Source organism: Peromyscus californicus, unplaced genomic scaffold (genome assembly GCF_007827085.1).
Source record: "Peromyscus californicus insignis strain IS unplaced genomic scaffold, ASM782708v3 Scaffold_17__1_contigs__length_78620276, whole genome shotgun sequence".
NCBI classification, from domain to species: Eukaryota; Metazoa; Chordata; class Mammalia; order Rodentia; family Cricetidae; genus Peromyscus; species Peromyscus californicus.
This window is the reverse complement of record NW_026294469.1, coordinates 58,017,376-58,043,116: the sequence shown is the minus strand read 5'-3', so window position 1 is coordinate 58,043,116 and position 25,741 is coordinate 58,017,376. Positions and strand designations below refer to the sequence as shown.

The 25,741-nt window shown below is 41.2% G+C and overlaps 1 protein-coding gene across 14 annotated transcripts in view; it reads right to left on the bottom strand.

Moving 5' to 3' along the window:
• The window catches only part of Tcf4 (transcription factor 4), a 347,519-nt gene extending 322,265 nt beyond the window's left edge, over positions 1–25,254 (bottom strand). For 9 of the 14 annotated variants that reach the window (XM_052742430.1, XM_052742432.1, XM_052742436.1 and 6 more), the window contains exons 1-2: positions 22,300–22,391; positions 20,425–20,497 (exon numbers count right to left, since the gene is read on the bottom strand). In XM_052742430.1, coding sequence (XP_052598390.1) covers positions 20,425–20,497; positions 22,300–22,371 — 145 coding nt within the window. In that variant the 5' untranslated portion in view covers positions 22,372–22,391. Of the gene's footprint in view, positions 1–20,424; positions 20,498–22,299; positions 22,477–23,281; positions 23,400–23,799; positions 23,921–24,773 lie in introns of those variants that run through there. The other 5 variants (XM_052742440.1, XM_052742439.1, XM_052742438.1 and 2 more) reach the window with 5 other exon arrangements.
• Between the last annotated feature and the right edge of the window lie 487 nt (positions 25,255–25,741).

The window sequence follows — 25,741 nt, the reverse complement described above, 5'->3', positions numbered from 1 at the left end:
AATTTATATGTGAGATGTCACCTTGGAAACAAAGGAAGCAACTTAGGATGAAGAGGACATGAGAATGAAAGCAGACATAGAAAACCCACCACGTGCTGACATGGACCAACAGACTCTAAATATTAGCTTACTGAATTTTCCCAAAGATGCTGTTGCTACACTTTATGCTAGAAACCAGGTCTCACTGTTCATAATAAGATCATAAGAACACAAACCTGGCTTGAGCCTGAGGCACAGCACCACACTCAACAAAACAGGGAAAGGCCCAGGGAAGATGTCTGAGGTATTCAGACTTGGACAATTCAGACAGAAATAAAACAGACAAAAAAGACCCACGAGGAACATGGAGCGTGGGAAAGCTGCATGTGTAGAATTTCTAGAAAGGGGGGTGGAAGATTAAGAGAGAGGGAGGGAGAGATAATGTGTTTTCTAACATGTAATCAAGAGGGGCGCAGTTATTGGTAATCTCAATGGGAATAGCTTGTATGAGAAAAAATGGGGGATTCGGTGGCATGTCGGAGACAGTAAAGGGTAAATCAGGCCGGCACACGGGAGGCGGAGGCAGGCGGATCTCTGTGAGTTCAAGGCCAGCCTGGGCTACCAAGTGAGTTCCAGGAAAGGCGCAAAGCTACACAGAGAAACCCTGTGTCCAAAAAAAGAAGAAAAAAAAAAAAAAGTAAATCAGAATTCTGCCTTGAAAATAAGCCACTCATACAAAAAGAAGAAAAAGTTTACTTTAAACAATTCTGGAGTTTCTTGCATGATGAATTTGTCAAAATGTGGAGAAGAAACTAAATGTATGGATACTACCAAGCTAGTTATGCCCCTGTGTTTAAAAGGGAGGAAACGCAATTTTTCTGACTTGGATGTTAATGTGTAAGATAAGAACGGCTGTTGCTGATGGCATTGTTATTAAATGTTCTGTATCAATTAGCTTTAAAAAAAAAATCTGGAGCCTGGTCTTCAGACTTACCCCACATCTCCATCTTTTCACTGGCATTTGCCCACGGTGCATCCACACCTACTAGAAACTCAACTTCCAACATTTTATTTCTTTTCTTATATTTTAAATGACTACATTACTTATATACTGGGGAGGGCCACTTCTGAGGGGATGGGGAATCGAAGCACAACACATGGAAGTCAGTTCTCCACTTCGACTAGGGCTAGAACTGAAGTGGTCAGGCTTAGCCCTACCTGCGGCGGCATCTCATTGGCCCCTTTCTCCTTTACTTTAATTGAAACTATTAGAAAACACCTATAAAATCGTACACATGTTTTAAAAGGAAAGACATAACCATAAAGTTAAGAAGAAGAAATACAAAATTAATGCAGCTTTTCCAAATGAAAAAATAAGCAATAGGAGAAGTTTTTAATGAAACATTAGACAAAGCTAAAGAGAGAATTTGTGAAATAGAGGATAAATCTACAGAAACCACCATAAAGCAGCAGATACAATGAAAAGGAAAATACGACAGAAATTTAAAGGAAATGGAAGCCGGGGAAGGCAAGTTTAACACATTCAATAAGTCCTCACAGGAAATAAATATAGTAATTTTCCTCAGTTGTAGGAAGACATAAAACCACAAATACAAAACAAGTGAAAATATTAAGAAAAATTAAGAAAAATCACCAAAAAGATCTCCAAGAAAGGACAGGAATTACGTAGATAAACATCCAACTTCTCACAAGCCAATGTGGAATTAGGGAGCCAGTAGAACAAAATCATTGGAATAATGAGAGAAAACATGTGTCCTGAAGAGCTATCACTAAAGAGCAAAAATAGAACATTTATTTGGGAGAAAAACAAAAACCCCTAAAAGACACACTTCCCCACACAGGAAAATGATTCCATGAAGGAAGGCTGAGATGCAAGAAAACAAAAGGGATATGCAAAGTAGAGGTCTAACCGTGTCTACAAAATTTCAGTACCTAGCATTCAGAAACAATTTTAAGGACCAAAACAAAAACACAAGTAACAGAAGGAATAATGGAAGGAGTGTTTGATGGTCCCCAAAATAGTTTTCATGGACTAAGTTACAATTTATGAAATAACTGCATCGTGAAAGCCCAAAGATAATTATCAGAAGAATAGAAACAATTATAAACAATGGAAGGAGGTAAGAAATAAAAGGCAACAAAACTTAGCAAATGTGTTTGAAGAAAAGAGAGTGAAAGAGCAGTAAAGATGGAACACACAGGAACAGCTGGAGTACAGACAGCAGGGAGCAGAGTCACCGGGACACACACCCACACTGGAGTCTACCTAAGAGGACCAAGGTGACATGATCTGTTCCAATAAAAGTCAAACTTTTGCAATAATTGGTTCCCATACAGTACAATGGGAGGGTTAAAAACAAAAAATTTAAAACACATATAAATTTGATCCAAAAAGAAAAGTGGGATAACTCAATCAATAGGAGACAAAAATAAACTATAAGGCAAAAGAGCAGAAAGAAGGTGACCATAACTAAAGTGAATAGATTTGATTAACCAGACTGATAAAGTAATTCCAAACATAAAAGTATGTAATGATGTAATTTCAACATGTATACAGCCGAAACAGAAAAATGGATAGAAAAACCTCAAATTCACCACCATAAAGTATTTTAACCCAAGTTTCTCACTGACATAGGTACCAGGCACATTTTTAAAAATTCACAAAGGTATAGATGATTTAAATAAAAACTAATAAGCTTGAATTTCTGGACATACAGATGCCTCCAACTCAAGAGCCAGACAACGTGCATTCCTCCCAAGCACATAATAAAATACTATGGAGATTAATTAGCAGAACTGTCAACAAAGGAAGTCAGAAAAGTGTAACACAGCAGCGTTCTCCAACAATTAAACTGCAATCGAGGTGATTATAAAAACTCTTAGTAAAATAGACGTAGAAGGGACTTCTACCAGCAGCATTGACAGCCAAACCTGGTCTAAGATACCTATGTCCACCATTGCCATTCCTGCTCAGCTGGTGATCCTAGACAGTGCAGCAAGAAGGGGTGAAAGCCACAGTAGGCATTTAAAAGGAGAAATAGTACAATTATCTCTATCGAGACCTTATCGCAATTTACAGGGAAACCTCTAAAGAAAGCACACACATCATTTTCTAATAAGAAAACTTAGCAACGTGGATGAAGATGAAAATCAATATACAAAAGTTAACCAAATTTCTATATGCCAGCAACAATTTGAATATTTCATGTAAAAGAAAATTCTATTCATAACAGAAACAAAAATTAAAAAAACTAAACCATCAAGATAAATATTCAGCCTCAGGAAAAAAATGTTTAACAAAAAAAACCCCTATCATTCTAAAAGTATAATTTTTAAAAAAATCTTGATATCAAAGACCAAAATGAGAGGCTATCTGAGAAAAGGTAATAATTACTAAAAATATCACAAGTTTCAACAAAGTCACCTCAAGTTTCTCTGCATCTTCATTAAAAATATCTAAGAGACTCATCAAACACCTTGCCCTGCCAATTCGTAAAATAACAGTGAAGAGCGCAAGCCCCCCAAAAATAAAACATACACAAATGAGACAGAAAAAGCAGGAGGGAGGACTGCCTACCGGGTATGAAAATGTGACACCAAACTTAAAATGTAAAGGTAATGCAGACAAACTTCCCTGCAGATTAAAGAACCCAGAATGAAAGAAACTCAGACATATCCACCAGAAGGACCACTGCGGTGACTGGGGAAAGAAAGGACTTTTCAACAAGTAACTGGAGAATGAACGGGTATCTAGGATATTCAGTCCTGCTTCCCATGCTACACACACTTGTGAAAGACAAAATCATAAGATACTTTTGTTGTCTCTGACCTTGGTGTAGAGAATGACTTTCCACCCAAGACTCAAAACATAAAATCCTAAAGAAAAATTCATGCCCATGACAATGTTAAAGTCTTTGCTAGGGCTGGAGAGATGGCTCAGCAGGTAAGATCACTTGCTGCTCTTCCAGAAGACCTAAGTTTGACTCTCAGCACCCAAGACAGGGGGCTCACAACTGCCTCTACATCCAGCTCCAGAGAATCTGATGCCCTCTGCTGGCCTCCATGGGTACCTGCACTCGCATGCACATACCCACACTCAGGCACACACACCATTTAAATAAATATTTTTCCAAGGCTCTGCTTATTAAAAGTTACTGCAAAGGAAGAGAATGGGATGGGCCATAAAAGTACCTGCAGTAGGTGACAGGGAAATAATCATTCAAAACTCTAATTTAAACTCTAACAACACCTACACATTGATTTTTTAAAAAAAAGAAAAAGTAGAAAGGGGAGATTCCAAGGAACAATGAGAAAAAAAAAAACATAAATGAAAATAAATATATGCAAAACCTCATCATCAAGGAAACTGTAAATTGAAACCACAATGAGCTACATTTTATGTTTTATACCTACTAGAAAGATACAAATTAAGAACCTTGATTAACACCTAAGATAGGCAAAGACATGCAGCCATAATAATCTCTTATGCTGCAGGTGAGAATGTAGATTACTAAATTAAAACAAAGAATAAAAAAAAACTTGAGAAAAAAAATCTTGTCAGGTTGAGCTTTCACGTAACTTTACAACCTTCCATATCTACTTACAAACATCTACTTTACTGAGAAAGTCTGCATGTGGATCAGCTGAGACAGAAAACCAAGCATGGCTTTCACAAAACAGGATATCAAAGCCAGAGCTCAAAGCAAAATAAACCGGGGTGTGTTCGGCAGTATCAGAAATGACTGAAAATCACCTGCATCAGCATGGGTCAATCTCGAACACCCGCAAAGCGAAAACGTAAGTAGCAGATGATGCCATGATGCCGTGTCTACAATCCTCACAGGCAAGCCAAAATAACAAACTTCCCATCACACGACCACTCCACAAGGGAAAGAAGAGGGGCATGTTATAATGCTTACCTGGGGCAGAAAAAAGAAAAATGCAACAGAGAAGGAGAGTATAGAAAGACAGCCAGCAGCTGGATGAAAACTGCTCTAGCTGGTAGGAAGATGGGTGGGTGGGTGGGTTCGGAAGCATTCCTCCATGACTAAGCCTCATGACTTACAACATGCTACACGTACTCATCGGCAGCTGTCAAATATTACATGACAAAATATGTCCTGGGATACAGACTGAGGGTCCCTTTTCTGAAATGCTTGAGACCAGATGTGTTTGGAATTTCATATTCTTTTTGAATGCTGCAAAATTTGAATGCACAAAAGGAAATGACTTAGGGATGGAACCCACGTCGAAACACAAGCATTTACGTTTCCCAAGCACCTCACATATGCAGCTCGGATGTCATTCTGTAGAGAGTTTCCGGTGCGTCCGTGTTCTGAAGCACCAAGTGACATAAACTCGGATGTGGGGTTTTCCACTTGTAACCTCAGGTCAACTCTCTTGGTAACTTTCAGGTTTTCGGAGGGGGGGGTGGGAATGTGCTTGGCCTGTATTTGATCGGGGTTTGATGGAAAATGGGAAGCGCCTGAGGAGAGAGCCTACAGAACCAAGTCTTGACATAAAGGAGAAAAGAAAGACGTCTGTGGGTGGAGGGCATGTGAGAGGGATAGTTTTCTAGTTGTATTTTGTTTGGTTTTGGTTTTTGAGACAAGGTCTCACTCTATAGCTCAGGCTAGCCTAGAACTCATGGGCAATCCTCTACCTCAGTCATCCAAGTATAGGGATTACAGGTTTCAGCTACCACGCTCAGAATATTTATCTTTGTATTTAATTATTAAATATTTCAAGCATGAAAACTAAATAGTATAGAAAGCAGCTGTCATGATGGCACTGACTATGTTACTCTTTTACCAACTTTCATTGAGGGAAAAAAAAAAAAGCCCTCCAGGCAAGGTAGTGCACACCACCTTTAATCCCAGCACCTGGGATGCAGAGGTAAGCAGATCTCTGTGTGTTCAAAGCTAGTCTGGTCACATAATGAGTTCCAGGCCAGCCAGGGCTACACAGTGAAACTTTGCCTCAAAACAAACAAACAAACAAACAAACAAAAAAAAAAACTACAAAAACATAACCAGGCATGGTGCCTGTAATCCTAACATTCAGAAGGATGAGGCTGGAGGATTACAAATTTGTAGCTTCCACCAGCCTTAGCTACACAGCAATGCCCTGTGTGGAAAAGAAAAGCAGGGAACGGAGACCGGGAAGGAGACTAGGCAGATGGCTCAGCAGTTAAGAGCCTGACTGTTCTTCCAAAGGACCCAGGTTTGACTCCCAGCAGCCACATGATGGCCCAGAATGTGCTATAATTTTAGTCCTAAGGGATCTGACACTCTCTCTGGTCTCCATGATCTCCGTGGTATAGAGCAGACAAGCAGACAAGACCTATACACATAAAACAAGTAAAGAGTAATGTTTTAAAAGTGCTATACATCCATAGAAGCTCAGTGTGTCTCTCTAAAAGAAAGGGTAGCACGTTTTATTTTACCTTTGTCTAAGACTTACCAAAGCATGCCCAGAGGCTGATGGACTCCCTAGGAGGCAGACACAGTCTCTCAAAGCAGCTAAGCTACATGTGGCTCACCAGCAGTGGACACATACTTTAAGGGATTTTGCTCTTGGAGCTGATAGTTTCTACACTTCCCTCCTTTCTGAACACATATGGTGAAGAATCCAAACAGCTGTAGGGACCAGGAGCCATGTATCCCTAACTGGTACAGGTCTAAGGCTAGCCTATTAGTACAGAAGCACCAAGGTCCAAGTATCCCTAACTGGTACAGGTCTAAGGCTAGCCTATTAGCACAGCAGCACCAGAGATCATGTATCACTAACTGGTACAGGTCTACGGCTAGACTATTAGCACAGCAGCACCAGAGACCATGTATCACTAACTGGTACAGGTCTAAGGCTAGCCTATTAGCACAGAAGTACCTAGTGTTAAGTAGCTGACCCAAGTGAAGATGTGAAGGAGAAGGCTCAGTGTCTTTTCGCTAACTTGCACAGTAAACACAGTGAGAGGGTTGCAAGATTCTGCCTCATGAAGGAGACTACCCAGCATGCTAGATTGAGAGACGACACCTAAGACCAAACTAAGATCCATGAGAGAATGGAATGGGAACAGCTGGAGGGAATCTGGCCGAAGAAGCCAATGGCAGTTAGAAGAGAGCAAGGTGGGGCATGAGGGTGGGATTTGGAAAAGGAGCAAAGCTTCATTTCATTCCCAACCAAGAGCTAACAGATAATTTCCCCTTTTGGTCTACCTCAAAAACTAAATACAATCAAATAATTGATGGTACAATCATCAATGGTACAATAATCAATGTGGTAGAACACCATATAAATCATGCCACCCTCAAGTTCACTGATAAACACGTTCAGGGGCATTGTGTGGCTGTGCTCTTTGACACCAGGCCATGGGAAGAATGGATTCAATCAACAGTTCTAACATTAGGGATAACAAGACTAAATGGGCCATAATTCCCAAAGGCTGCTAAAGAAGACCTATTTTTACCTTTGCACCCCAGAAGAACAGAACTGCAAAATCAATCCAACCCTTTTCTCAGAAAATCTAAGGCAATGCTGGGATTGAAGGCGGGCACCACCGCCACCCGGCTCCAGTCAGTGCTTGAGCTGAAGTCACCAGTGGCAGCCCAAACTGGGAAACCAAGCTCACACCTGAACATCCATCTACAGGAGCCTCACAACTGGCGTGGGCCAGCTACACTGAGTACCTTGTGGGTTCAGGTTCCAAGCTGCAGCAGATGGTCCCCAGAGAGTCCCCAGGTACAAATCTGATCAGCAGCAATGCTCCTTGTGCTCAGCCTTGCAGGTCCTGGACCCTGCTCACCTCTGGCATCCATTCCAATCACGATCTCCTACCTGATCACCACACTTCACTCTATATGGGAGCCCAGTCCAGACCACTTCATCCACTTAACTAAACTCCTCCCCGGCCCACCCATCGGACCCCAGCTTAGCTGTACTCAGTTCCAAGGAACCTTTCCCAACTGTTCAGCTGGGTCAGTTAACGTGACTGCCAATTCTACTTCTGCCTCTCACCTCTCATGTGTGGAGCTTACTATCTTGTAGGCCATTTCTTCCCTTAATGTCTATTGCCCTTTTCAGGCAAAACTCAGGAGCCTACCTATCTTCTCCTGGATTCACCTCCAGAGCCCAGTATATGACCCATCACATGGTAATCAAATTTTACACTAAAAAGAAGTTTAAATCCTAGCACTATGGAGACCAAGCCAGAGGATCATGAGTTCTAAGTCAATCTGGGATACACATAGTGAGTCTCTCTCTCTCTCTCTCTCTCTCTCTCTCTCTCTCTCTCACACACACACACACACACACACACACACACACAGAGTAAATACAATTTTAAAAAAAACTATGTTACTGTGTATAAATTATAAAATAAATATTACAGAAATTCAAATGTGAAGATTAAAAGATAACTTTAATGTCTTTCAAGCAAATCAATCTCACACTTGCAATTTTTAAATTTCTGCTCAAAAATGACAAATGGGACATAATTATAATCATTTCCCATAGAGACTCTGGTACTAAATTTGAGAGTACATTCATAACAACCCACCTGAAGGTCCAACTTCCACACTCATTCTAAAATATCCTTCCTTTATAGACACACACACACACACACACACACACACACACACACACACACACACACAGAGAGAGAGAGACAGACAGACAGACAGAGAGAAACAGGGAGAGACAGAGAGAGATTCTAAAATTAAGATTTCCACTGGAAATGGGCTCTGAACTCTATTTGAAGGGCATCTTTTGCAGAAGACCGCATCTCTTCATTTGAAAGCACTTTCCTGCTGAATCACGGCAGAACTTTTATCTAACGCCACTAGCAGCACACTTAAACGCAGAAGTTGACACTTGTCATTTCTCACAGCACCCTAGTATCCCCCTAGTAACGTGGTAATTTGTGGCTGGCCTTTTGGGGGGGGGAGATTAAAAAATGAATGAATGAGTGACAAAGTGAATGAGTACGTGGAAGTTTATCATTCTTAATAATTCCAACAATGTCCCAACAACATAGTCACATGCCCAAATTCAAGAAATCATGCCTCTGTGTTATCCCAAACTTTTCAACATTCTTTCAAAAACCGAGACTTGCCCTAATTCTACCAAAATCTTAAGGGTTACAGAGTTCTCTTAACACGACAAGAATACATCTGATACAAAAGAAAATAGTTATACATAAGCCAAAAATTAAAGAATAGTAAAAAGTTAATAAAAACAAGGGAAATTCACATGTCAGAAGAAAATTAACGTAGTAGCTAAAAGTAACTAGCTGGCAGCTGGTGAGGTGACTCACCAGGTAAAGGTGCTGGCAGCCAAACCTGATGGGCTGAGTTCGATCCCTGGGACACACACGATTCAATGAAAGAAAGGTTTCCCTCAAGTTTGGTCTCCACACATATGATGTGACACTATATCCACATATACAATATGTACGTTAACTAATTAATTAATAATTTAAAGTATAAGACAAATTGTGGATCAGAGACCAGAAAAGCATTCAATGGCTGGTAGTATCAGTTATCGGATGATGGTGCTCAAGATGGCAATTACTAAAACCAATAGTGTCTGGCTGGCTATATGGCTCAGTGAGTATACACGAGGACCTGAGTTCAAATCCCCAGCATCTATATAAAAAGCCAGGAGCAGCTACTCTCAGTACTCTCGGGACTGGAGACATGATGATCTTTGGGTCTAGCTGGCCACCAGTCAACCTCCAGGGAAAGTCAAAGACACTAACTCAAGAAAATAAAGCAGAGATTCATTCCTTACCCTGACCTTCATGGGCCACAAGCACATGGACACACACACACACACACACACACACACACACACACACACACACACACACACAGTGAGTGTTTGGTCTTTTCAAAACTCTAAGACCAAATCATACATGAAAATGAAAAGTTGATTTTAAATGTTATTAGGATCTAGTGGCCAAAATTTCCAAGTGTCCAACTTTGTTTTCTACTGCTGTGATAAGCACCATAACCAAAAGCAATGTTGGGGTTATTTCAGCTCATGCATCACAATTACAGTTCCATCCTGAAGGAAGTCAGGGCAGGAACTCAAGGCAAGAACCAGTGGCACTGACTGAAGCAAAGGCCATAGAAGAATGATACTTAACGACTTGCTCGCCATGGCTTACTCAACTTGGTTTTTGTTTGTTTGTTTGGTTGGTTGGTTGGTTGGTCGGCTGTTTTGTTAGATTTGTTGGCTGGCTGGTTGGTAGGTTTTTGGAGGAGTTTTTTCAAGGCTGACTTTCTCTATACAGCCCTGGCTGTCCTGGAACTCACTCTGTAGACCAGGTTGGCCTCAAACTCAAGAGATCCACCTGCCTCTACCTCAAGTGCTGGTATTAAAAGTGTGGACCATCACACTCAGCTTTCAACTTGCTATTTATACAACTCAGGATCATATGCCCAGGTAGGGCATCACTCAAGTGAGCTGGGCCCTCCCATATCAATCATTAATCAAGAAAATCTTCCACAAGCTTGACTATAGTACAAATGTTATGGAGACATTTTCTCAATTGAGGTTCCCTCTTCCCAGAAGATCTTACTGTGCTTAAAACTGACCAAATACTAAGCCGCTCAGTATGTGAAGGTCTTTGATCCCTAACCTGAATGACCTGAATATGATCCCCAGAGTCACAGAAAACTGGAGAGAACCAACTGTACAAAGCTACCCTCTGACCTCCATGCATACACCCACAAACACAGCATGACCACCCACCAAATAAACAAATAAATTTTAAAAGAAAAAAAAAATCTTACTATGAGATTAACATTATAGGGTGTAAAGTATTTCCAGTATAAATCCCTTACTATGTTTAAAAGGGAAGAAAAGATCAAGAGAATATATAAGATCTCAACAGAATCTTTTAATGTACCTAGAATAATCTTTGGAAGATTTTTTTTTTTTTAACTGTGTAACATCCCAATTGTGCACTACTAAGTTCTCCCTTAACCAATGTCAACCAACACTTGAATCTGCAGCCACATCTAACCCCTGCTACACTGAATGCGGTCACAGAGGGACACTTTCCTCTCTGACACTTGGGAAGAGGAAAGGTGCATACATGCACATATACATACTTTTCCTGCTTCGGACGCAATTATGATGGCTTCTATTCAAAGAAGGATCCAGCTACCTTACAGGGTTTTCACAGTGTTATGTAAATTGGGGCTGAGATGATATTGTTCTTGAGACAAATTTTGAAATGTACTTATGAATTACTACATGGCAATAAATATATCCGTAAATTACTACATGGAAATCATAACTATTACCTTTTCCTGCTAGCTCTGACCCAGATGCTATGTGGCCCTGGTAATGATACCGGCAATGACAATAAAAAAAAAAAAAAAAAGAAGAAGAAAAAGAACTTTGGAATCTTAAAACATTTGAAATGTGTAGCTTTTCTGAACAGGTGTAATGTTTCCTGAATTATGCTGGTGAGGCTCATGTTGCTTCTTGTAATTTAAGAGACAGGCCTTAAAGTTCTATCATGTTAGAAATATGAAACAGCTCCTTAGGAACAGTCATTGAAAAGAAAAAAGTCAGATTTTCAGAATTTAGTTTAATAATATTCTCCAAAGGCGCTATCATTTGGAATCAAAAAAAAAAAAATTCCACTCTGAATATCATAGGAAAAATAAGAAACTAATTTGCCTCAAAAATTTTGAAAGATCAAAAACTTCAGTTTTCACACCCAATGCTATCATTAAGAATTCACACTTTTGAAAGTATTGGCTTATAATCTGTTACACCCTTTAGGACATTCAAAGTGGGAGGCAGGGGAACACAATAAAAAATATTGACATTTAAGGCAAGAAAGTTGGACTGAAGATCATCCCACTTCCTGTGTGCCTAGATAACAATTGAGCCAGGCAAGGACAGGACCGTCTCCTGCATGGATGGGCTCCTGAGCCTGTCTATACTTTCTTTTCTCTGTACCTGGTTCACTACCATCTTGATACAAATTTAAAAACCCCTAACCACACATGTTAAATGCTACCCCTCTTTCAGGATCAAAATCAATGTGTTCGTGAAACTTTTATCAGTAGGTCCCTTTGGTAAAAAAAAAAAAAAAAAATAAGCTTTCAAAAACTAAAAATAAAAAAGAAATACATTCCCAGTTACATAAACTTCTGCAAACCCAGAACACCAGAACACCAGCCTCTTGAAGAAGCAGAGGCAGGTAGATCACAAGTTCAAGGCCAGCCTGAGCTACACAGAAAAAACCTTGCTGATAAATAAATCAAATAAATGGTTTTTTAAAACTGATACATGATTATGTCTTATTAAAGATGTATGTTGATTTTATATGCACTTTCTGTGTGTGTGTGTGGTGTGTGTGTGTGTGTTTTGGTTGGGATACATGATCTGTTTGGATACATCCTTTTCCCACAAAGCCTTCCATGTCCTTACAACTGCCAAGGAGGGTTGTGAATCTAATGTGCATTAAGGAAGCTATCAGTTAGGCCATCTGTCAGCATTAAAGTAGGTGCTAAATAGCAGGCCAGGTAGATAGAAAAAACATCTTATGGCCATTCCCAACATAGAAAACCCAAGAGGTAAAGCTGGAGCAGCTATGCTACCATCCCAGGATGGGACATAAATAAATGACACCTTTCTAACCACTCATTATCCAATTTTACTCAACTCAGGTAACCACAGAAGCAATGACAGAGAAAGCATGATCACTGGCATGCTCTTCATGTCTTGCTCTTCAGTATTTTACAGAATATGAAAACTAGGATGTCCAGAGCTATCATTCCAACATTCTCCATAGATGCTCCATCCTTTCCTAATTTAACAGTTCTTTAAAGACTTTGTAGTTAAGCCCTGGTTTGGGAAATTTGAGATTAAAAACCTTCCATTTGGAGGTCTCGCAATTCAGCTAAGTACCCCAAAAGGGAATGTTTAAATTAATGGAAGATTAAAGCAAGGAAGAACATTCTAGAAGGTATTCCATAATGGGGCTCTGTCACCACCTTCTCTATTTTATTGAGAAAATAGTCTGTTCCCAAGGGGCTGAAAGCTTATATGCCAACCATCAGACTAGTTTAACTATTCAAAGTTAAAAATGTCAGGGAAAAAAAAAAACCTCGTAATGGAAATGCTGACATGCCATGAAGTAAGCACAGACAGGTGCCCTGCCACCAGGGTCATAATTCAATCAAGCTGTACTCTGACGTCATGTGTTACAGAAAAAAAAGCCAAATGGTTTATGAACAGCACCAGAACCCCCAAGATTAAATTACAGCCCTGATATTTAATCATGGGTCTTACTATGTTATTTTTAATAACACAATACATTTTAACAGTTATTCGTCAACTGCCTCAGCCAAATTAGACCCTGTGATGACAAGCGAGCCCGATTATGATGTCCATCTAGCACCATCTCAGTTTTATTATTTTTTCAGAAATGGTAGATTATATTTTTTTTTCATTGCAAATATAAAGTTAATAACAACTGAGAGGGCCAGACCCTAATTAACAGCAGCACAGCCACTGTGACTAGAGAGTTGGGACATGTGTATTTATACCCTGTGCGAGCCATGAGCAACTGTATAATTTGGGGAAGAGATATTTAGCCCTCTCCCAAAATCTTGATGCATTATCATAAAACAGTGTCTCTAAATCTTCCTATAAATCTAATTTCCCATAAATTATTTACTTGCAAAACAGAGACGGTGTGATTTTCTTTAGGGTTTCCCCGAGGATCAAAATATAAAGCTCTGAGGGTAAAAAAGGCTGGCATTTACAACTCACCTAGGTTGACTGATCAAAGGGGCACCCTACCACATAAGAATGTACAAGCCAAAGTTTCCAGAGGCCACATCAACATCAGCAAATGAAACAGGTTCTTTACAAAGTAATGTATAAATACTGCCACACATGTGAAGGGTTGTTTGCAAAACAAATCAATACAGGCACATCCAACAATGGATTGCAGCTAATAAACTACATATAGTAATTACTACCAATGGCTGTCTGGAAAGTCATTCATTACATGTTAATTGTCACACAAAAGTACAAAAGCAGCCATCTGAACAATTGAGTGGCTGCACCTTTAAATAAAACACTTTCTTACAGGCCTAAAACCCATCCACAGGAACTGATTTTAAACACACCTGGGTATTTGATATGCTGATTAACTGGGCCTTTATTTGGTTTTGAAATGAAAATAAATACGACAACCTCTTCAGTACTTTTGCCATTTCTGGGGGTCTATTATAAATAAATGGGTGTATTTGTACACTTACATACATTACTTATAACCATCACTAGACTTATGTCTCTCTTAAGCATAAAGAGAGCTATGATCAACAGCACCTAGCCAGATACCTAGCTTACACTGAGTCTAAATGGGTCACACGTGGAAGAGGATAACACCCGTGTAAGCTTAGAAATTTGGTGGCCAATTTTGAAATTTTTCAATCAGTGTAATTAAGAAGCCTGTAACAAAAATAACCTTTCACAAAAGCTTGTAATATACTCTCCTTTCTCTAATACTTAGCATGATCTAATTAACGTGGACGAACACCTGGTCATAAAAAATAGCTCATAAAATCCAAAACTAAGCAAGGGGGGATTTTTCTTCTACTACCTGGCTCTTGTTTTGATGTTGTTGTAGAAGAATCTGATTTAACCAGTATACATATAGATTCTAAAAGCTTAGCCAAGAACATTTTGGTTCAAGACTTGTAAACTGTAGAACATTTCAAAACACATCATGTTCCTTAGGAGGCAACTTGAGATCTGTTATCTTGGATTATGGGAACAGATCTAACTAGCATCCTAACACTCGCCCTTAGAGATCACAAGCCTGAGGCCACCAGGACTCAACTCCACGCCCTGGACAAGGTTGCAAACTCTCAATATAAAATGGAGCTTACCATTCCAAGTCAATGTTTGATCTGTACAGCTTACAACGTTGCTTTGTTTACCATAGCCAGTGAAAGCAAAAAGGAGTAATTTTAAGCTCAAAACAAAACTGTTTACATGAGAGTCTTTACTGCTCCATGATTCGAAGCATTTAAGACAGACTCGAGCAATTAACAGCATAAACTTCCATTACATAGTTCTATTATATATGTTTATGTGACTTCGCTGTTCATCTGTTATTTAAGTGATTTCCTCATCACAATAGGAGGGGAGGGTAATTCGCTGATGCTGTCAAAAATGCTAAGCATTTCAGTCTCAACAGTTCTTGGATCTCCACACTGGTTTAATGTATTTTATTTACTTAAGTCGGTGTCAGATAGAGTACCCATTCTTCCTTCTGAGTTTAGGAGAGTAACACTTTAAGCACACGTCTGGTAATAGACATATCAAAACTTCCAAACTGTTTGTTTTAGGGATGCAGACTGAATTCGGGATTACAGAGCTTGCATTCCACTCCAAAGACCTAATAATGAACTGCATGTTTTTTATATTTAAATATAAGAGGGCCTTATTTGTTCAAATATTAATAGGGCACACTGGGTTACTGCAATTTCAGGTCTGATTATTTACACACACACAAAAAATTGAAAACACCTTTACTGGGGCCCACATAGCTGCTGATTTCCCATAGAAAGAAAGCACAACTTTTAAAATACCTGCTACATTTTCTCTGTAAAAATAATGTGATAATTCGAGAATGATAAACTAACTCACATTGAAATCCATCATAATTTACAAAGGTAACAATCTGGATACTGCGGCAGGAATAACAGTGGGTATGGTTTGTAGCATTACCTTAAATATTTTTTTTTTAAAAAAATGCTTTCTACTCTAAAGATCATACATAGCATTTCATTCAGGCCTCAGTATTATATTTCACAGCTATATAATCTTGAAAAATATGAGCTGTCTGGTTCTTGATGCCTTTGTGTGGGCTTGTGGGGGCCATGTGCATGTGTGCCTATCCTATCTGTGTATAGATGGGTGTGAAGAAGGACTACAAGGACTTGACTAGGCCTGAATGTAAACCTAATTTCATGACTACCTGCCTTGAGATCAACTTGTTGAAAACCTCTTTGCCTCAGTTTCTTCATCTATGAATTGGGAATGGCAATGTTTGCATTTACTTGAGTTCTTGAGAGGATTAAAACTAAAATAAACACACAGCAGAGAGCCTGGCACCTGCACAGGAGTAGCACTCCGACTCCAGCTCACACGGATTCTGCCCCCAGCACTCCCAAAGGAATGGGGCGGGGGACAGACAGGAGAAAACAATCAATCATCTCAAACAGTTCCACACCTAAGCAAAGTGTTCACAGGGCACGTGAGCATAGGCCAGCACTTCCAGGGCACACAGCACACCCATCTTAAACCCCATTATGTCTGAGAAAGGACAGAAAAACAGTGGTGAGTCCAACGTGATTTCCAACCAAGGGTCTGCAGGACCACAGACAGCAAATCAAAGCTTCTTGTCAATACTAACAAAGGACAGCACCGAAGCTCCTCACTTGGGCTCCTGAGTCCCGCAGCTGTGTCTTAGAGGCTCCAGGTCCTGTGTTTCTCAAGGGCTGGCTCCAAAATACTGGGAGTCTAATACAGCGTGTTTGATGCTACTGGACGTTTTCAAAATCTATTAAACAGCTCTCAGTCTGTGCAAAAACTTTTACAACCACCATGGACTGGAGCAGACTAGGATGTATAGAAGACACATACACACATGCACACATGCACACATGCACACATGCACACATGCACACACAGGAAGGAAAGCAGGGAACATCTCCACAGACACCTTCAAGAAAAACTAATTTCCTTTCCACACCATCTAACGAATTCACACTGGCACAGGGAGAAATGAACACGGGATGCTGGCCCCTTGAATTCTTTTTTTTTTTCCCTCTATCATACAAAAGTGCCCATTGAAGTTGATGAGTTTTTCCACCCTCAGGGACTTGACTCAATTGACATATCATTTTGGTATCATGGGGACATAGGTGAGCTAACTTACATGAAAGCCAAGAACTGTTTCCCCCTTTCCAAAACTGGCTCAGGAGAGAGACGTGATGTGCTTTGACATTCCTCTTAATTGTTTTAACACTGGAGTACTTGGCAGTCTTTACCAACTGCCAAACACCTAAGAACTAAGAATACAGGGGGAAGAACCCTCCACTTTTAAACTAAAGGAGCAAGATGCAGGATCGTTCACAGACTCACTGTTCACATGTACTAACAGATGCCAGGAGGGCTGACCTAACAAGTTGTTCAGTATATTATCTTTTTAGTAGGTCAACTTTAAAATGATTTTTTAATGATGCCAAACTCTAGTATGTTTACCTTTTGTTCCCCAAAGCCTCAAACATAATCAAATAAACTGCACATTTGTTATGTCAGAAAATTAAGCCTCTACTCACCCTAACAGAGACATGCTTTCTTTTGGTGACCCAGGCATCCTTTTTTTTTTTTTTTTTTTCTTTAACGAGAACAATTTTCCAAGCATGCAGGCATGTGGATGCTTTCAGTTCATTTTAAGATCAATAATGTAACAGATATCAGATTGCTCTGTATACATTACCATATAGGTTAGAGCTACACCTTAAACATAATCCCAGAGCCACCAGTTAAGGTCATGGTAGCTCTGGTCCATCCTGGCTGAACAGTTTTACTGCATTCTGCGGAACACCTGCAAACATCAAACAAAAAACTGCTGGTCCTTTCCTGGGTTGACAAAAGCCTTTCATGTGAAAAATGCTCCCTGGGAATGTCAGGCTGGAGCTCAGGTTACATTCCATTCCCCCTAGCAACCTCACCATTTCTTAAGGTGGTAGGAAAAGCCATGTTTGTGGAATACAAGATTAAAGAGACTCCGGCCACACTCTTCACATTCTCACACTGAATATCATGTATTGATAGAATCAACAGCTATGGGGAACTTGAAGAATGAAATATTACCAGACCTCATTAAAACAAACAAACCAACCAACAAACAGCACTGATTTTTCAAATTGGAATCATTTACTTAGAGTCCAGCTCTCTTTTTCCTGAATCCAAGTTTCAAAGCCATACCTCAGTCCACTCAGGACAAGAAATATGAACTTGAAGTAACTTCAGAAAATAACTCCTCTATCCAAAGTTTTCTAATTCCTTCTTCCAGTTAAAGAGCAAAGTGCAGTCTTCATACTTTTTCTTAAAATGATGCTTTAAAAGAGATGCATGTCTCTTACTGTGTAGAAATATAAGCCTTGTTCCTAACTAACAGCCATGTGTTCTGATATGCCTTAATAGATGTGGACTGCGTTCTGCAGCCTCTGTATCCAGCCACCATCCTCCTGCTCACAATGAATGCCCTGCATTTTCAATCAGGCAGGCAGGATAAAAGAGCCCTACACTTTCTATCCTTACAAGGTAAACACCTGGTCCTGAAAACCACACCACTGGTGCCAGGTAGCTTTAAAGTTCAACACCTTGAAGATAATCTCTGAATATTCATTATAAATATCCTAACAGTTCAGCAAGGATGAAGTCTCCTTCTGGGATTATGTATACATAAACACACACACACACACACACACACACACACACACACACACACACACACACCATTGTCTGAACAGTCAAAAGTTTTGATGTATGATCACTTACCAAAATGAATTAGTACATATTCAATTCATCCATCCTATACTGTCTACAAACACTTCAACACTTCAGCAAGGACTTTAACTGAACATGAACATAGGACATGAGCTGAATAAAACTGTCTTTTTAAATTTCACATAGTTCATACTTGTAATTCATTCTAATATATTAAATCATATCTAAAGTAATACATTAAGTTATTCCAAATGTGTCCATCTTTGCAACAGTGGAAACAGTATTTTACACTAACTTTGAAAGTAGTCGATCTCTGGGCCTGCCTGACATCTACTTTTAGCCAGATTTCAACTACACACACATTTCTTAAGTAAAACATGAAGGAAATTACTGCCAGACATAAAGTTAGTATTTTGATGATGTCTACAGGAAACACTAACTTGACTACAGGAGACATTTGTCTTCATCTTTACTTCAAGCATTCATATTAATATTTTCTGTCTTGAAAGTTATACAGAGAATACTATGCAGAAATTGTAAGATGTAACACTAACACCATTTTTTTAAAAAATGGAACCAGTCACAGGATTCAAACAGTAAAGCAAATATAGTGTCATTAGTACTTTTCATCAAAGAAGACCCTAAAAATGCTAAGGTAAAACTACAGGAGGCATCATATAATTTGTAAATCATATTAAAGAGAAAAAAAAAATCCCCTAAACTTATGGGAGCCAGGAGAAGTAACTCACTTAGAAACCAGTAAGTTTTAAAAAGACATTAATTTTATAAAATTATACAAATCAGGTAAACAAGATTTCTTTGGTTGTTACTACACCAGATAAAAAGATATAAAAATTATATCCACAGCTGACAGACAAGCACACACTGACATCTCACAGCTAGAAGATGTCAACATTGACCAGCCTGACTTAAGAGCAGTACTGACTCGTGGGCAGTTCTATATCATGGCCAGAACTCTAAAATCCTGTAGCCACTTAACAAGCATCAATGGGTTTAAACCCTGGACCTAAAGGGTAGCAGGCACAATGCATTGAATCCTTACTTAAAACTGGTGGGCCAAAAAAAAAAAAAAACACATTTTACAAAAATCTCACATTTTCAGCTCCCACTTTTCATAAGAGACACTCAAAGAGTCCTATACTAAAAATTCCTCCTCAGATGCCAGATAATCACTGTGCACACAGATTCCTTTGTGAGTACCGCTGGCTTTTTGTGGGAACATCATCCAAAGAATTCTCCTGTATAAAATGCTGAGACTCTTCCAATCTGCAATATTAAATTCATTGCCTAAGTCAATGATAAGGGAGGGGACACCAAACAGCTCAAGCATCCACAAGGTATTTTAAAGATAAATGAATTTCTACTTAGCCTCTCAGACTAGCAGGAGGCTATTTACAGACCTGTCTGAAAAATTAAGTGTCCCTCTCTTTAAAACGGTTCATCGTATACAGAACCTAATAACTGGTATTATTTCCCCTTTTATGAAAGTTAGATTTTTTTCCTCTCTATTTTAAAATAGGCAACATGGGTTTGCCTTCACGTTACTAACATTAGTCTTATGTTCACATGTTTAATTACAACCATATTTTTAAAAATCACTTTTAAATTAAGTGATGGAATTCTGGTATGGTTTTCTTGGTGTAGAAACAGGTCTCACTTTAATTGCGAAAGGCAACATTCTGTGAAAGTTTGCTGCTCATAGAAAATGAGATAACCACATCATCATAGGCTACAACTCAATGACTCCTTTCAGAACACTTGAACAGGGCCAAAAAGACACAAAGAGTAAATAAACAAGTAAGAACATTGAACTTCACACCAAGAAAAGAATTCACATACTTGAGCCAGTAAAATGTCCACTCGCCAAAGAAGTTGGTCCATTTTTCCCACTGCTTACAGGAGGCGAAAACATCTACAAGAAACAAAGAGATAGCACAGTTGAAAAGAAGGCATCCGTGGCTTCAGAGTTCATCAACGATCTATCACACTCTCGATAAATAACTTGGAGTTAATCCTAAGGTTTTATTTAGTAAAACGTATCGCCACCGCCATCCAACTTAAAGCTAAACCAGGCACCTCATCCCAACCTCCTCCCCCCCTCCATTACCACAGTTCTGTCTTCCTCCTCGGGTGACTTAGATTACTAGACAGTCCTTCTACAATCTAAAACACAGTCCCCATGGCATTATCAAGACATAGACTGGGGACAGCAGCTCTTCTAGAAAACACTAGTTTGACAAAGGAGAAAGAAGTTGTTTGTTTTATACTGAAAACCTTGGACATAAACGTGGCGATGTCCATTTCCATCCTGTACAGGACTTGTCTGTCATACGTGAACCCAGATAAAAATAAAAATGCCACCTGCAATAGACTCTCACTTCAGCTCAAACATGAGAGCAATGTAGGCAAGTCTCTCTCTCTCTCTCTCTCTCTCTCTCTCTCTCTCTCTCTCTCTCTCTCTCTCTCTCTCTCTCTCTCTCTCTCTCCTCTCTCTCCCCTCTCTCATTCTCACTCTCTTTCACTCCCTCTCTCTCCAGCATTTATTTCAGCCCTAATTGGTTTTCGTCTTTTCCTGGTATCTAGTGCATTTTGCACACCTTCCTTGAATCAGAGCCTGCAAAAAGCAAAAGATGGAATGGAGAAAGTGTAACAAGCAGAAAGGGGGCTGCAAAGCTGCCTACGGGCTATGCTTCCTGGCAAAACTTCCGAGAGCCATTTCTCCACAGGGTCTATAAGAGGAGCAGCGGTGGCAGCCAGCAGCGGTGGCAGCCAGTGGCAGCCAGCAGCAGCAGCAGCAGCAGCAGCAGCAGCGGCGGCGGCGGCAGCGGCGGCAGTGGCGGCAGGCGGCAGGAGCAGCAGGAGAGGGCCCCACTTGGAAGGTGGTTTGGATTTTATTTGTACGTTTTGTGGATTCTTTTGCTTTTGTTTTACAAATGCATCTTACACCAAACTCATCTGGCATTAAAACTGAATCCATGCCCCTGGCATGTTTGGAACTAGGAAGAAGAGGGGATGGAGAAGGACCTGGGGAGTACAATAGTAAAACTCCACAAGTGTGTAAGTTCCTCTTAGTGCTGATTTCAAGACTGTAATTTACCAAAATAGTCCAAGACACTCTAAAGAATGTATTCACTATTAATGCTTAGGAGTTTCCAGACTCCCCCCCCCACCCCCCAAAAAAGAGGCAACCAGGAAGTCAGGAGGACCTTGGGTCCTTCCAACACAACACAGTACCATCAGCCTCAACTTTACAGCAATTAGCTCTTCTATTTCTATTTACTCATTTCTAAAGTAAATAAATAAATAAGATGTAGAGTGGTATACAAAGTTAGCAGTTCACTCTGTGTTCAGATGTGGCCAAGTTTTCCATGGACTTTACAGTTTTAAGGGGTTTCTGATTTTCCTTTCTTCTGGAGTGAGATTCCATTATTTGGAGAAATTGGTAGGTAAAGAAATCAAGGCAAGTCATTAGACTCCTTAAAAAAAAAAAAAAAAACTCGAGTCTTCCACATCCCAAAATTAGTAAAAAAAAAAAAAAAAAAAAAAAAAAAAGCTTGTCAAAAGGAAAGGACCTTCACATTTTCCAAGGGTTCAGCCAATTAAAAATTACCCCCGTCTTTCACATTACTATGGGTTTCTATCTGAAGTGTTGGGGGAGGGTTGTTTTTTTTTTTTTTTCCACAGCTGTTGTTAGTTTCCACCGTTCTTTCTTACCGCACTGAAATCCAGTAAATCACTCAGCTCTTTGTCCGTCCCTAAGGCAGCCATTCGCTGTTGGTGATGCATTTTAGCAAAATCACACAAACCTAGAAACATGGAAATAACCGCAATCAGAAAATCCAGTCCCAATCCTTGAAGAAAACACAATCGGATTTTTGGAGACTGGGGGGGTTGGAGGGGTGGGGTGGGGGGGAAACAGGAGCGGATGGGATTAAGGTAGAAAGGAGGGAGGAATGGGAGACTTGTTGGGTTTTGTTTTGGTTTTGTTTTTTTTTTTTTTTAATGGAATAGGCAGCAATAGCAAAAAAAAAAAAAAAAATAGCGATATTGTATTTCCAAAGACACGATCAAACTAGTAACATCCACTATAAAACCAAATCCTGGAAAGAAGGGGGGTAGCCGCTCTTCAGCGCATCAATTTATGCAACAGGAGGTAGAGCGAGAAATGAATGGATCACAGAGAAAAGAGAAACTACTGCACGAACCGGTCTCAACTTTCCCCCCACCCTCCACCCCACCCCCTCACACGCACACACTCGCTCGCTCGCACACACTCACAGCACTCCCCCCCCCCCCCTTGCCCTGCAAAGTAGCTCGAAAGAAATTAAAAGACCAGCGTCTCGAGAGTGCAAACCCATCCACAGGGGGTGGGGTGGCCTGGGAGGGGGAGCCCAGGGGAGGCTCCGGTCCTCCAATTGTCCCGCACCCCTAATTGGTGAAAGAAAGGGTTGTTTTAAAAAAAAAAAAAAAAAAAATTGAAGTCAGGCCCATTGGCAAAGTGCGCTGTGCCCGGGAGCCCGCCGGGCCCGGAGGGGGCGGGAGCCGAGGGAGGGGACGCCGTCGCTCCAGAGCTCCCGAACCCCGGCGGGGACGGCAGGGAGCACGGGGCCCCGAGCCCCGAGCGCGGTCGCCCAGCCCGGCCCGGCCCGGCCCCGCCGCGCATCCGCCCAGCCGGCCCTGCCGCGCCGCTACCTACCGCCCGCGCGCGACGAGGGGCTCCCGGTGCAGCGCCGGCGCCCAGGCGGCGGTCATGTCTATCCCCCTGCCTCCGCCGCCGCCGCCGCCGCCGCCGCCACCACCACCACCACCACCACCACCTCTTCCAACGGCCGGCACCCGCGCCCGCTCCGGTTTCCCCGCCGCCGCCGCCGCCGCCGCCGCCGCCGCCGCCGCCGCCGCCGATCCGCAGACACACAGCCAAGATCCCTGACTCTTAACACCAACTCTCTTCTCCCGGGAGGGGAGGGGACGAGGGAAGGGGGGGAGGGGGAACACGGCGAGGCGCACGGAATTGCAAGTTCAGCAAAGAAATGGGTGGGGGGGCTCCGGCGGGGAGACGCGGCGCTCCGGGCCGGGCTGCCTGGGAAACACCACCCCCCCACACACACACCCCAGGAAAAAAAAAAAAAAGAAAATCCCAACACCTCCCCCGTCGCGGTAAAAAATAAGAAGAAGAAGAAGAAATAATAAATAAATAAATAAAATAAAACCCACCAAGGAAAATTCACCCAGCACCTCATTTTTTTTCCCCTCAGATGGCCAGTTAACAATCTGAAGCCTGAACAGTTTCAGGGTTTGCCGGGTTCATCCATCGGAGGCACTTTGAAATTGATTCGAGTTTACATCCCCTCACTTCTCTCTGTGTGTCTCTCTCAGTGTGTGTCTCTCTGTCTCTCTTTCTGTCTCTCTCTGTCTGTCTCTCTCTCTCTGTCTCTCTCTCTCTCTCTCTCTCTCTCTCTCTCTCTCTCACACACACACACACACACACACACACACACACACACACACACACACACAGAGCAAAGCAAGTTTTGCTTTGCTGCAAATACACGTGATGCATAAAGACTTTGCCAAGACGAACAATATTTTTCTTTTCCATACAGAAACCCATCCACATTTTGCTAGGGAGATATTTTGTTTGGGTAGTTTTGCGTTGGGGGTGAAACCTGAATCGCAGACTTTCTTCCTTTCGCCCTTTTAACCCACTGAATCGTATAGCTGCAAACTTTGTTTTAAAAAGGGGGGGAAAAAAAAACAAGGTAATTTTAGGGAATGAATATGGTTTTGTTTTTACACTTGAGTTCCTAGGCACTCCAAGTCCGCGCTCGGCAGCACTTCAAGTTTTCAACTCAACATTTACCACTACAGGCCCTACATGCTCTTAAAACACACTTTTCCCCATCACTTTTTAGGATAAAAATTAAGCTTCCAAATTATCTTTTCGTAATCACATGCGTGCTTTACCCAGTATATGCAACATTCACTATTTTAATGTTAATAAAACACATTTGCCCAACCCTGGTATTGCTAGATGTGCGAGTACGTACCGAAATGCATGCACACACGTTTTCCCATTGGCAATTATTTAATAGGTTGTTCCTTTTGTTTGAATAAAACATTGGGATCAACATTCTAAAAATTCCGTTCAATTACAAACAGTTTACTCTGACAGCAAATTGTAACGTTACCTTCAATGGCCACAAATATGCTCACAATATTCCAAGGAAAGAGACTTTTTAAAAAAGAGAGACAAAAATCTTCTGCAAGTACTTAGTGTCTCACATGTGTATCCCCCAAAAGAGTATTTTAAGTAGTAGTCAGTCCTGTTCCAGGGTTAGCCACAGATTACAAGATTATGCACCTGGCTCTGGCTTTTGCATTTTCCATCGTAAAACTGTAACAAAATTCCCTCCCCCAAAAAAGTAACCATTAAAAAAAAAATCCAACAACTTTTTCTTATCGTTTATAAAAAATAATCAACACAGGAGAGTTATAATTGTTCTTCAGTCTTGTTGGTTGTATTTTTTTTCTCTTCTTTCAAAGTCCTAAACTTGTTCCAAGTTTAGAGGCGTCTCATCATCCTCCTCCTCCTCAACACCATCATTGACTCCCCCGAGGAGTCACATTGATAATAATAGGTTTCCCTGAAAGATACATTGTAATCCATTCACATCCGGGCACTGCGGCTTATAAAGAGAAGGCGCTGCGGCCGCGGCTGCTCCACCAGACAATGACTGGGGAGGGGCGGGGCGGGAGCGCGCGACCATAGAGTGGTAAACAGAGCGCCTAGAGAGGCCGCCAAGATGGCGGCACGCTAGGCCACGCCTCCTCCGGGAACTGGGGCGGTCCTGCGGGCGGGTGGGTCTCAGGTCGCCTCTCCCGGAGGGAGCGCGCCTCGCGCCCCGTGCCCTGTCCGGCCTTGATCTCTGACTCAAAGTGTTGCTCCCGCGGCTTGAATGAACTCGCCGGGAGGCCCGGAAGATGCCGCGCGGGCCACAGGCTGCTGGGTTCCCGGCCGGCCGTGTGGATGCGGATTTGTCAGCCAGGCTTGAGCTGTATGGGGGAAAAGGCCACCAAGCCAAGTGTGACCCTGGCCTGGAGGAGTGACAGGGTATGCTCCTCTTCCTCCCCGGTGCCCGCCCCCTTTTTTTTTTTA